The sequence below is a fragment of the Stegodyphus dumicola genome, chromosome 1 (genome assembly GCF_044657685.1).
Source record: "Stegodyphus dumicola isolate Sdum_Otavi_A_Nest chromosome 1, ASM4465768v1".
Lineage (NCBI taxonomy): Eukaryota > Metazoa > Arthropoda > Arachnida > Araneae > Eresidae > Stegodyphus > Stegodyphus dumicola.
Genome location: NC_140768.1, coordinates 162,452,932 through 162,467,551, shown reverse-complemented (window position 1 = coordinate 162,467,551; position 14,620 = coordinate 162,452,932). Strand labels below are relative to the sequence as shown.

At 30.9% G+C, this 14,620-nt stretch overlaps 1 protein-coding gene across 3 annotated transcripts in view; it reads right to left on the bottom strand.

Annotated features, from left to right (window-relative positions):
- Window positions 1-14,620, bottom strand: part of LOC118198772 (5-oxoprolinase) — a 187,030-nt gene that overhangs the window by 82,328 nt on the left and 90,082 nt on the right. For all 3 annotated transcript variants that reach the window (XM_085822874.1, XM_085822870.1, XM_085822863.1), the window contains exon 22: window positions 7,334-7,435. In XM_085822874.1, the coding sequence (XP_085679000.1) occupies window positions 7,334-7,435 (102 nt within the window). The remainder of the gene's footprint in view (window positions 1-7,333; window positions 7,436-14,620) is intronic.

Here is a 14,620-nt window from a genome sequence, read left to right as displayed (position 1 = left end):
CATGAGTATGATTTCAGTCGAAAGTAGAATTTAGTTTGATGCACATCAAACACTACAGGCTACTTTTAACTTTACGACATGTTCTTGGTTTTATTGTGAAAACTTGTACTTTTTAATTATTGTGATAATTCATACCTTAACATTTAACCAAATGGCCACTAAAAAATGAAAGTTTGATGTTTGTAGTTTTCAAGACTCTTGAATGCATGAATTTGGATTCGTGCAACAAAAGAATCATGCTCTGTGTTTGTGTGTTAGTGTCGTATGTCGCACATCAAGTTTAAAAAGACATCTTCAAACTAAACATTAGTCCACATTTCAGAATTCCATTAAAAAACATGAGTGTTATAAAGAGAGCTGTTACTGGATGTAAGAAACAAGTTAAATTTTTTGGTCGAACAATTGGAACCAAACCTAAACTGACCGTAGTTTTGTAATTGCTGATTGAGCAGCTGCCAAAGGCAAATCTACATATCTCTGTGAAAAAATATTTTCTCATATGAAAACTATTTTGAGTTCACAAAGAAGCTGATTAGCAACTGAACATTGAGAATCATGTGTCAAACTGAAAGTCACAAATTTTACCCGATATTGCGATACTCAGTCCAACAACAAGGTTCTCATTAAACTTTTAATTTAACTATACTGAAGGAATCTTATATTACATTTATATTTGTTTACTTATATATTTGTATTACAGTACAAAGTCGGTAATTCGGACTTGTCGGGACTTCGGCGATTCCGGGTTAGGGGTTTTTTCGGATTATAGATCATAAATTTAAATCTCGCACGATAGCATGCAGAAATTATACAATTAAAAATATGAAATCGTAATTTATGAAGTAAAGAACAATTATGATCTAAAATGTATCAAAATTTACAAAAAAAACTTAATATTTATTTGTTTACTTTATTTAACATTTCTTTCAATGGAAGTTGTTTAAGATGCTTCTACAAAAAATTCAAAAAGTTCCTTTTTCTTGTGTCATATATAGTGGACTTTCCAATGCCATACTTCTCGCATAATTTTGAGACAGATAAGCCTTTGTCCATTTTTTGGAGCAATTCCACTTTTTGTTTGATGGACATCGAAACATGCTCTCGCTTTGTAGATTCTTTGGCAGCTCCAGAATCGGAAACTCTTTTTGACATAATCGAAAGTTCAAGCTTACTTTTTATAAAATTGCTCTAACAGTCTGCAAAAAATAATAAGCAATTAGAAGATTAAGGAACAACGCAATCTGCAACATTAACTGAAATAGATAATTGGATAATTTTAGCCTAGCTTATACCGTCCGTTATACATTAAACGCGCATGCGTAAACGTATTATGTGCATGCGTAAATGCATATGCACATGCAGAAAAGCTACGCATGCGCAGAAAGTTTGTAGCTTTGAGGTCCAGATTATGGACGTCTGGATTACAGACTTTGTACTGTACTTACATGTTTACTTATATGATAATTATATTTATTTTCATGCTAATAAATGTTCCATAATTAATATATAATAAAACTCTAAATCTGTATTCCTGACCTCTATTCCCTAACTCTGCATGCACTGTGGTGGGAATCAAATTGTTTCAATTATTCCCTTGTGTTGCACCTTGAATCATACTGTTAGAATGGTCTGGCAAACCACAGCTACAAGGCTGCCGACCCTGCTATATACCATTAAAAAAACAGAAAGCTGATTACTACAAACAATAGCATTTTACATAGCGGGCCATAATATTAACAAGCTAACATTTGCCATTATCATGTGTCAATGGATATATAAAAATAACCGGAATTATTTTTAAGCAATTATATAATTATTTAAGCTTTCATATTTTAGTCTCCATTCAAAGCATTCTCCACCAACGTTGATACACTTTTCCCATTTTGCCCACAGGTGGCAATATACAAAATTCTGAAACTATTGACACTGAACATTGTTAAAAGCAGGTAAATAATTTTCTTATATCCATATTAATGATTTGCCTTTTGAGAGTTTTTTTTTACCCACAGAATTTGAAAAAGTCTCACTGACTGAGAAGTTATGTGAGTAACACACAATTATCAAATGACATTATGACACATGATTATTAAGTTGTCCTTCCCTAAAAATTGTTAAATGGAAAATTCTGGTCATGATATTTTAGTGAACTATTAATAGAGAATCACATCTTTTTTAATGTACTCTTCATTTCTGTTCATCAAACAGATGTCCAAATAATAGCAGTCTTTTACATATAATTATGTTTTAATCTGGAAAACAATTTCCATACTCTGGTTTATTTACAACATCATCTTTAAAGGTCTTCCAAAACATAATAATTTCCTCAGCTGCAGTTTTTCTCAGTAAAAAAATATTTCACACACACTTTGTTCTTTATATTTGCACATTAAGAAAAGACACAGGATGATGTGAGCAAGAACACGAGTCATGCAAATCAGTATGAGGACAAACTACTCTAATCAAACTGATGCCACATGCTAAAGAGGCACAGGAAATTCAAAGATAACAAGCTCTAGTGCCACGATCTGTGAATATGCAATTCTCATATTAAGTACCAGTTGTACCCATGTTAAGTACTGCCATTCCAGTTATTTTTCATCATCATTATACGGGTAGAATTAAAGCAAAATATAAAACTATTCCCTTTATTTTCTCTCTCCCATTTTCAGTCCAAAGGGACAATTTGCCCAGAAAGACCATTATTTTTGTTTTGGCCGTCGATTCACTACAAGCTTGGTTTCATTTTTCAAATTGTTGCCATCAAATATTACAGTCCTGCGTTATATTTAAAGAAATTAAATAATGAAAAATCTGCATAAATGTATGTATGTTTCTCGCACTGTGATAAAGCAACAGTACCTAGAGCCATCCAATTTTGAATAACGTAATCCTCCTGTGAATATAGGCATCTGGAAGGATCAAATTTGAAATTAGGAATTTGTTTTATTACTCATAACGTATATTTAATTAACAAACTCAACAATTTCAAAGTGAGCAATGACAACATTCTATGATAAAAAAAGACATTTTTATCTACAGTGTGCGAGACTGTGTATTGGAAATTCTCAAGATATGCTCATTTTACAATTATTTTGCGATATTGCTGTTGAATTGAATTTTATAGTTTAAGAACATGATGTAACACACAAAATGTTAAAAAAAGGCCCCTGTGAGCGTAATTTAAAATCTAAAAACCTTTTTTTTTTTTTTTTTTTTTTTTTTTTTTTTTTTTTTTTTTATTGCTTTGTTTTTAGTTTAAAATGATCATGGCAGAAATTAATTCTAATAGGCAATTAATGAAATAAAAAAATTATCAGACACAGCCATGGGATAGTGGTTAGTTTCTCTGACTTTCTGCAACGAAGGCCCAGATTCGAATCCCGGCGAAGTCGCAGATGTTTGTAAGCATATTGTGTCTTTGCGGCATTGGGAAGGAGAGCCACTTTAAATATATGGTGAGCTAAGAGTCCTCTCATGTGGTTTGGTGGTATGGGAAGATGGAAGTAAGACCCTCAGACTCATCCCCTAGGATGCTCTCCCTGAATATTGGGGAGAAGTTGGGCAAAATTCTACAGTCACCTAAATGGTGGCCAAGGCTTTTGCAAGAAAGAGTCATAATGCTTGCCATGGTGAATTTTGTGGGTTTGTTCTGACGAGGTCAGACAAGTGAGATTAGCCACAGCAATAACAGACACAACCATACCATAAGGACAGAAAGAAAAACTAAATAAAAGAAAATCTGAAAACTTTAAGAATTTATATTACACCCAAAAAGGGCGTCTTTTTTAACGTTTTTTGTGTTACCTTTATTTATTAAATATTATGTTCTTCATACTTAAACGACATAAAATTGCTCGCTTTGAAATCATCGAGTTTGCTAATTAAAAATTGGTTAAAATATTACAAAAATTTGATATAGATAATGAAACAAATTCAAAATGTGGGCTGCCAAGTGAACATGTTTGCTTGGAGGACCCTGTTATTCAAAATTTGATGACGCTAGGTACCGTTGTTTCTACATAATGCAAGAAACATTCATACAAATTCTTCATTGTTTAATTTCTTTAAATATACATGACAACAATAATTGGTCACAACAGTGTGAAAAGTGAATCAACACAAAATGCTGTTTTGAAATTAATAGTCCTTTCGGGCTAACGCCTTTTGGGTGACCGTTAAAATGTGAAACCTTTGAGACTTTTATTTCCGATATACAGTTTTGTGCGCTGGAAATAAAAATGCCCTTTTTCAATATCATGCTGCCACTGCTTGCTTTGAAAGCATTGCGAATGTTAATGAAAAATTAATAAAGTTTTACAAAATCTGAAATAGATAATAAAACAAATTCAAAATTCAGGCCTCCGAGTGCCCACGTTTGGTTAGAGGACTACATTATTCAAAATTGGATGTCTCAGGTACCATTGTTTTTTCACAATGCAAGAAACATTCATGCAGATTCTTCATTATTCAGTTTCTTTAAATATAATACACGGTAATAATATTTGGTGGCAACAATATGAAAAATGAACCAACGCAGAAAGTGAAGCAATGCAAAATGCCATTTTGAGATTAATAGCCCTTTGGGCTAATAATGAAATATATAAAGTTATGTAATAAATATAATGGCTGATATATATATACAAATGTAGAGAAAATTATATGAAGAAAACAACAATATATACTGAAGCCATGAATTTTATTTAAAAAAAATGAGTTAAAACAAGCTGCTTACAAATGGTTTGAGAATATGTGGAAAACAGGCATATACTGCAAAATTTAAGCTACACATGAAGACAGTTTTCAATCACTCTCATATAATTTAGCAACAATAGTCTATATTCTAACACCAGATAAACAATCTATTTATCTGTTTCAAATTAATAAAATAAAAAATTGATAAAAATTTAATTTTTGCCTTGTAGTTCTTATCTTTATCTAGAACTGATATCAAGGGAAGTACCAAAAAGTACAATTTACAAATGACCTTCAGTATAACAAAATGTAAAACCTGAACATAAAAATATAAAATGTATCTGGGGAATTGTAAAAATTTATGCATACTTTTTACACTGCAATATATGCAAGTTATACATAAAATTTAGATATATCCAAACAAATCTTTGTGCTTAATTCATAGATTTTATGAACATTTTAATTGCATCTTTTCATATACTGGTGCTGTTAGTTACATACAAGTAAAATAAAATGAATATGCATCAGATATGTAGGTCAGTGGCAAATCCTGAATTTTCATAATTTCATCAGTTGTATACATTGTAAATGATACTTCCAATGCTTTGTAACTGTTCTATATTGGGAATAGCCAAACAATAACCACAAGCTAGATCAAATGTTATCCATCTACACTGATTTATAAAAGATAGGCAACAAATAGAAAAACTGCAAAAAATCAGCTACAATTAGTTTGAAAGTCTTGAAATTTGGATATGTTACAAACAAAAGTAAGCTGCATCTAGTAGCTGCATTATGCAAAAGAGTGGCACTGCCATCACTTTACATGAACATGATACAGTTAAAACCTGCTGTTTAATATTGAATTGTTATTCAATGAATGATAGATATATTAAATAATTTCAAGCATAAAAATGACTTCAAGGCAATATTTGCCAGCAAAACTACTTTAGGTCATAGGCTGATTTGAAGCAGGTAACTGACAATCTGGCACCGTAAGATGGCTATATCTCGATCATACCATGGTAAGTTGGTTGTGGAACCAATTTCTAACTACTGGTTCAGTCTCTTGAAAGCTTAAAAAAAGTAAGCCAAGAGCTACCACTTCTGAAGATGATCAGTAGTGTGTGTGACAACATCATTGCAACTCCATCTCAGCTTAGACCCGCGCTTACTTCTACAGGAAGAGCAGCATCAGCCATGATAGAATGCAGAAGATGGAGAATGCTAACTCTATATGCTAGGCAACTGACATTTATGTGTCTCACTTACCTTCCGCCACCAAAGGAAGTATATGAATTGGGTACACAGCCATAGATTAGACTTAAAATCATTGAAGCTCTGTTCTGTTTATTGATGAGTCCCACTCTGCTTTACAGAATGATTCTCAGTATTAATTTAGAAGTCAAACATTCAGTATCTTTGCATATGGAGAGAAGCAAACAATTGATATCTTCTGCCTAACGTATGGGCAAGGGATATTTGTGAGGAAGATAAAATTCTTGCATGGGAAGAAGTATCTTTAGATGGGCACACAGACTTGTATGTGCTTTCACATGCAACTCTCAATGCTCAGAGGTACTGAGACAACATACAGGATCGAACTGTTCATCCGTATGCAACTGGAGATAATGCCTTCCCTCACACTACTTTCCTAATGCACCAATTTCTTGAAGAAATCAAATGAAACGGCCAGCACATTCTCCACCCTTTATCCCATTCAGCATGTGTGGGATGCTCTCAGGAGGTGAATTGCTGTCTATCCCCCTCCTCAAATCCTAGAAGGGCTTAGAACTGCTTTAAATGATCAGCGGGAATTGCTACCTAAGTAGCTTATAGACGACAACATGAGGCTGTATGTTTTCATGGTGATCACTGAAGTGGTAGAATAAATATCATCATCAAGTTTCATCTAGTTTGCTTGTATGCATTTTGAATTCTCATCATTTCTATTTGCTGCTTAAACTTTTCGAAACTAGAAATTAATTTACCTCACAATTTTCATACAGTAAAATTGGTTTAAAAAAAAAAAAAAAAAGAGAGAGAGAGGAAGAATACGTGAATAAATATGGCAAACAGTTTTTAGGCATACATATTTTAAATGCATAGCAGAATACTGAGCATCATAATGAAATTTATAGAATAGAAAAGATAGTTTATTCTGTAGAAATCTACTTTATATATATCTTTAATCTTTAATATCTGAGTTATTACGTTTTTATATCTTTAATATCTGAGTTATTACGTTTTTATATCTTTAATATCTGAGTTAACGTACTTACATATGTATACTACATAAACTAGCGCTTATATTTCATAAATCACAAAAATACAATAAACTATCATATCTTGTTTTACAAGCTCTTATTTTAAGAAACTTAAAAATTATGAAATCATTTTTAACATGAAATTATACTTAGGTTCATATACGTATATAGAAATTTCCATATAATATAAATTTCCCACCTAGTGAAAACCAATAGCACAATATCCCACAGCAACACCATTTCAGAATAGCAATAGCAGTTATACCCTGCTTTATGAATTGCTGTTATAAACTAATAAGCTTAAACTAATAATTCTTGTATTCATAAAAATCAATACATGCTTTTTTAAGTATTTTTTAATTTAAAGTACATACTGGTGTGATAACAGTCAGATCTGGAAGATGACTGCCGCCTGCACATGGATGATTGGATAGAATAACATCACCATTATGAATACTGTCGCCTAAGTATTTCAACTGCAAAAATTAAATTAAATTTAAAACATTGTTTGTACCAAAACCAAAATACCAAGACTAAAAATGAAATAAAAATTAATTTATGTTGCATAATAAACACTAGCAACTAAATAAATATTCATAAAATGTTTTCAAAAGGAACACACAAAATCTAATTAAAAAAAGGTGATTACATGCATGTTCTATAAAATATGCAATTACACAAAAAATGCTAGCATAAAGAATTAATTAAACTCCAGATTAATTTATTCAAATATTATTTAAGAATAACAGAATAATTTACTCAGTGCATTCATTTATTCATTAGCTAATATCATCATAAATTACCTGAACAATCACCATCATTATTTATTAATTGAATAAAATAATCAGTTTAATTAATTCATAATTAATGACTAAATTAACATCAAGCAATATGGACAAAAAAGCTATAAAAAATTCCATGTTTTTAATTTTAAAAAAAAATTGATAAACAGAAAAATAGTAGCAATTTCTATTTCTAGAAAAAACCCTAGCAATGATAGGAATTAAATTAAAAGTATTTTCTAATGGTTGCAACAAAAGCTTTGTGTGCCTTGTATGCATGCAATTCATAAATAATGGAAACAATTTCAAGGCACATGTAAACTGACAATGGATTTGCCAAGATCTAGCCAGGCACAAGGTTCCATTATATTGGAAACTACAGCAATGGACAAATTGGTGAATGTTAATCATAAAATAAATTAGCCAGTTGGCAACTGTAAGAAATATTTGTTGCTATTGTCAGCATGATGCTCAATCTTTCATTAAAAAACTGGAATATATAATGCATAAAGAGTTTCTTGTTTATCATACCGAGAGATATCTTCCTTTAACTTCTCTGTTTCAAGCTTCTTGAATGCACAAAGATTGCTGGTTTACCTTACTATGGAAGTTTGAGAAAATGTACATGTACATGTATACATATGTATTGTACACATATGTTAACATGTATCTGTTTTGAATTCTTTATTTCATGCTTTTTGTATATTATAAAAACATGAGTACAGTGTATCTTATAAAGCTGTGTAAACAGGTTCTGCATAGTTGCCTGTTTTTTTTCACATCTAGAAGGAATCTACAAATTTCCTCACAAATAGATTCCTGCCTAAATGTGAGGAATACACATTTCTGAGATTACTGAAATAGTGTGTTGCAGAAATTTATGTTTGCTTTTTCTTTTGCAAAAATATTTAACTCTCGGCAGCTTGCCCAAGGTTTGTTAGGACGGTTTTTATCATAAACATTTTTAAACAGTGGAGGTTAAAATGACAGCCATTTCCTATTCAATTGCTGAATGTGAAGAATTATAAATAATGATAAAATAAAAACAAAACAGACAAACATGCTACTAGCATGCATTTCAATATAAGAATGTTACATTTACAGTTCAATTATAATCCCCTTTGAAATTTGAAAAGTATTTTTATGTTAAAATTAACATTTAGCTCTTAATTTATCAACACTGATTGATATGAAACTACAAAACTAATAAGTTACAATAAATACAATATTTTTCCACTTATGCAAAAAGTGGCAATTACTTTTTTAAATTTCTGTGCTAAAAATAGCAAAGCTATTTAGGTTGTTTTATTGATTTTACAATTTACAAACAAAAGTGTTGTATCAGTACTAATGTATGCCATCCCATACACATGGATATGTTCAATAACTCCTGGAGTTAACATCTGTCCAAAAAAGCAAAAATTAGTTCAATTTTTCCCCAACTATTTTTTATACAAATGAAAAGCTGTCAACAACTGCATCATATTATTATGAATTTTGTACTTAGATATACAGTCAAAAGTCGTTATTTCGGACACCCATAATCCGGAATGATCTATGATCCGGACCTCAAAGCTACAAACTTTCTGCGCATGCGTCGCGTTGACGCATGTGCGTAAGACCTTTACCGCTGCGAATTTGGGTGTGCGCATGCGCAAAATACGTTTACGAATGCACGTTTAAAGTATAACGGACGGGATAAGCTAAGCTAAAATTATCTAATTATCTATTTCAGTTAATGTTACAGATTACGTTGTTCCTTAATCTTCAAATTGGATCCGGATTATTATTTTTTGCAGACTGTTAGAGCAATTTTACGAAAGTGAGCTTGAACTTTCGATTATGTCAAATAGAATTTCCGATATATATTTACTAATATGTAAAGGATATACAAAGCGAAAGTATCTTTCGGAGTCCCTTAAACAAAAAGTGGAATTGCTGCAAAAAATGGATAAAGGCATATCCTTTGTTTATCTAAACTTTAACGTTTGTTTATCTAAACTTTGTTTATCTTTAACACCGCAGCGGCGTGCAATGAATTGGAAGTTGATCTGCCAGCACTATCCTTACCTTAAGGGCAGATGTTTTTATTTTATTTGGCTTATAATTGCTTACTCAATGTAGTATTTCATCTCGATGTACTCCGTCTTTGATAGGATTTAAATCAAATGCCTCATCATTATAATTCACTTCCGATAGCGAAGAAAGTGACAGAGGTTATTGAAAACGAAAAAATTTCGATTGACAAATTAGTCGGTATTCTTGACACAGCAATTTTAGGACTTGAACAGCGGAACTTTGTAACTGAACAAGAAATGATGTCTGTTTATAGAATTAAAGAGAATGTATTATCACATAAAAAATGAAGCAACTTAAACAACTTACATTGAAAGAAATGTTTAATAAAGTAAACAAATAAATATTAAGCTTTTTTTTGTAAATTTTGATATCCTTTAGATCATAATTGTTCTTTATTTCATAAATTATGGTTTCATATTTTTAATTTTATAATTTCTGCATGCCATTTTACCAGATTTAAACTGATGATATATAATCCGGAAAAATCGATAATCCGGAATCACCGAAGTCCCGATGAGTCCGGATTAACGACTTTTGATTGTATAATTTTAGTAGAATTATAAGTAAAATTATTGTATTTTTCTGTGTAATGCAGCGCAAGACAAATTTTAAGAGAAATCTCAGCTGGAAAAGTAAGAATACAGGGGTGCGTGCTTTTAACATTGAGTAAACAGGTATCTCGAAAATTTGTATTGAAACTGAATTAATGTAATTGACCACTATATTAACTGTAACCATAATTCCAACATCTCATTGCTTTCAGGTAATTTTGAGAAGCAGAAAGTACTAGAAATATCTCACAACCGGTTATATAAAAAAAAAAACTATAAAAGACCGGAGAGAGAGCATCCAAGTATAGCTGCTTAGGTATTGTTGCAAGTTCAGCATGAGATTAGCTTTCTTTTCAGATGCACTTTGCATTGTGTTTTTTAATGTTCTTAGTAGTGAAGTACAGTGGAACCTCAAGATACGAGCACCTCTACATACGAGAAATTCATTATACAAGGAAAGTATGAGAGAAAAATTCGTCTCTAAATACGAGCAAATGGAAACAGAATTCCAAATTTATATGTTAGCGTCTGGTGGTATTACTAAATCACCTGAAATTAAAGTAGCTATTTTATTGCATATTATTGGTGAAGAAGCACTTGAAAAATTTAATACTTTTAATTTAAGTGAAGAAGATAAGAAGGATGTTGACAAAGTAATTGAAGCTTTCGAAAATTTTTGCATACCGAAAGCAAACGAAAGTGTTGATAGACATATATTTTTTTTCGAACACAACATGTAGGTGAATCGTTTGATGATTTCTTAACCGATTTAAAGAAATTAAGTAGCAACTGTGGATTTGCAGAATTAAAAGATAGTTTAATAAGGGATAGAATAGTAAGTGGAATTCTAAATAAAAATCTCAAAGATAGATTATTAAGGGAAGATCAGTTAACATTGGAGAAATGTATTAAAATGTGTAAAGCTTCTGAATAAACAGAACTTCATCTGAAAACTTTAACTGAAGAAAATAAAATAGAAGCTATCAAACGTAATAAATTTCGACCTTCAGAGGAAAAAAGTCAGCCTTGTAAGAAAGACTTTCATGTAAAACAAAAGCAACAAAGTACTAAATCTTCTTCAAACTATCAAGGAAATAAGTACAATAATCCAAAACCATGTAGAAAATGTGGAACTTTTCATAAGTTACACAACTGTCCTGCTTATAATAAGATTTGCTTGCACTGTAAAAAGAAAAATCACTTTTCTAAAATGTGCACTTTTAAAAATGTTAATGTTGTACAGAATAATTTAGAGCATGAGTTACACAATAATGGTAATGAATATATTTTAGGGTCAGTAGAAGATATAAATCCGTCTTCTAAAAATAAAACCGAATGGTTTGAAAAACTAAAAGTAAACATATCTAAATATTTATTTGTTAAGTTGGATACTGGAGCTCAGTGTAATGTGCTACCATTGCCTAAATTTAAACAATTAAATTTAAGAGAGAAATGTTTGACTAAATCAAAAGTCCCTTTAAATAATTACAATGGTACTACAATTGATGTAGTTGGAAAATGTAAATTATTATGTGAAACATCGAAAGGGGACAAGGATGAAGTAGAATTTCAAGTCGTAGCATGTGATAAAACTGTTCCAGCTATTTTAGGTTTACCTACATTGCAAAAATTAAACCTAATACAAAGGATTTGTACAGTAAATCCTGATTCTAATGAAAAGTTACCAAAACTTTTAAAAGGATATCAAGATTTGTTTAAAGGAACTGGAAATTTAACTGGATATACATATCATATTAAATTAAAACCAGCAGCTGTTGGTAAAATAGAACCCTGTAGGAAAATTCCACTTAGCTTATTAAATCCATTAAAAAAGGAATTAGCAAGAATGGAAAAAGATGGTATTATAAAGAAAGTTAACCAACCAACAGAATTCGTGAATTCATTAGTGGTAGTAAGGAAAAAGGATGGAAATTTAAGAGTGTGTTTAGATCCTCAGCACCTTAACCAAAATATACTGAGAGAACATTATCACATACCAACCTTTGAAGAAATTTAATCTCAAATGACAAATGCAAAGGTCTTTAGTATTTTAGATGCGAACAAAGCATTTTGGCAAATTAAGCTGTCAGATTCAAGTTCTGAATTTACTACATTTAACACTTTGTTTGGAAGATATTGTTTTTTGAGGTTGCCATATGGACTGCGTTCATCACCAGAAGTTTTCCACAGAAGTTTTTCTGAAATTTTTAGTCATTTAGAAGGAGTTCAAATATATATATAGATGACTTATTAGTTTGGGGTAAAGATAAAAAAGAATATGATTTAAGATTAAAGAAGTTGTTGGGCAGAGCCAGAGAAAAGAATGTTAAATTTAATTTAAATAAATGTAAATTTGGGCTGAATGAAGTGAAATATATGGGACATATATTTTCTAAAGATGGTTTAAAACCAGATGAAGACAAAATTAAGGCTATTCTAGATATAAAACCACCAAAAAATGTGAAAGAATTAGAAACTTTCCTAGGAATGATTACATATGTTTCTAGATTCATACCTAATGTATCAGAATTGACATCATGTTTAAGAGATTTGTCATTATCTGGAACTGGAATGCAACACATGAAAAAGCATTTAAAAGACTAAAAGATGTCTTAGTAAATAAACCAATTTTACAGTATTATGATATAAAGATGCCAGTAGTTTTATCTGTAGATGCATCTCAAGAAGCACTAGGAGCAGTCTTACTGCAGAATAATTTACCAGTGGCATATGCATCTAAGGCATTAACAGATACACAGAAGAATTATGCTCAAATTGAAAAGGAAACTTTAGCTATTGTATTTGCGTGTGAGAAATTTCACCAATATATATTTGGAAAAAATATTACTGTGGAAAGTGATCATAAACCACTGGAATCAATTTTTAAAAAGCCATTAAATAAATGCCCTGTAAGACTACAAAGAATGCGTATAAGATACAAGCCATATCAGTTTGAGATAAAATATAAACCAGGAAAAGAACTTTTTATAGCGGATGCATTATCAAGATCATTCACTGATAAAGGATCTGATTTCTTTGAAGGAGATATAGAAGCTCATGTTGGATTAGTTGTAGAATGTATACGAATGTCTAATGGTAAAATGGAAGTTTTTCAACTGGAAACAGAAAAAGATGAAGAACTACAAGTTTTAAGAAAATTAATTAAAACTGGATGGCCAGATGAAAAATGTATGGTTCCAGAAATAGCAAAACCATATTTTAACTTCAGAGAAGAACTATCAGAAGCAAATGGATTAATATTTAAATATTCCTGTGTTATAATAAATAATTCCTGTGTTATAAACAAGAAGTTTAGAAAAATATATGTTAAGCAGAATTCATTATGGTCATTTAGGAGCAGTAAAATGCAAGATCAAAGCAAGAGAAATATTATACTGGCCAATAATGTCGAAAGAAATTGAAGATTTGGTAAAGAATTGTCAAACATGTTTAAGTTTACATAAAGCTAATACTAAAGAACCAATGATATCTAAAGAAATACCTAATGGTCCATGGGAAGTATTGGGAACAGATCTCTTTTACTTTCAAGGAAGGGATTATCTAATAGTAATAGATTATTTTAGCAAATATGTTGAAATTGGACATTTGGAAGATTTGTCAAGTGTAGCAGTGATAAAGCAATTGAAATCAATTTTTGCAAGACATGGTATTCCGAAAATAGTATATTCGGATAATGGTCCACAATGTAATTGCAGGAAATTTAAAGACTTTGCAAGAAGATGGAATTTTGAAACCAGAACTTAATACCCACAATCAAAATACCCACAATCTAATGGAATGATTGAAAGACATATTCAAACGGTCAAGCGAATGTTAGAAAAAGCTGTAGTTGATAACAAGGATCCATATTTAGTATTACTGGAATATCGTAACTCTCCTATTTCAGATGAAATTAAGTCACCTTCAGAATTGATGTTTGGAAGAAAAGTAAATGGATTGATGCCTATAAAAGAGAATTTCGTCCAATCTAAACAATATGAAGACCATAAACAACATTTACTGAAGAGAATAACCTTACAAAAAAGCTATTATGATAGAAATGCAAGACCATTAAAAACAATGAAAATAGGAGATCATGTTTACATAAAAGAGAAAGGGAAAAAACTAAATGAAAGAGAGAAAATTATAGAAGAATCAGAAAGACCATATTCATATAGGATTATAAGAACAGATGGAAGAATTGTAGAAAGGAACAGAAGAGACCTTCTTAAAGGAACTAATCAGAAAG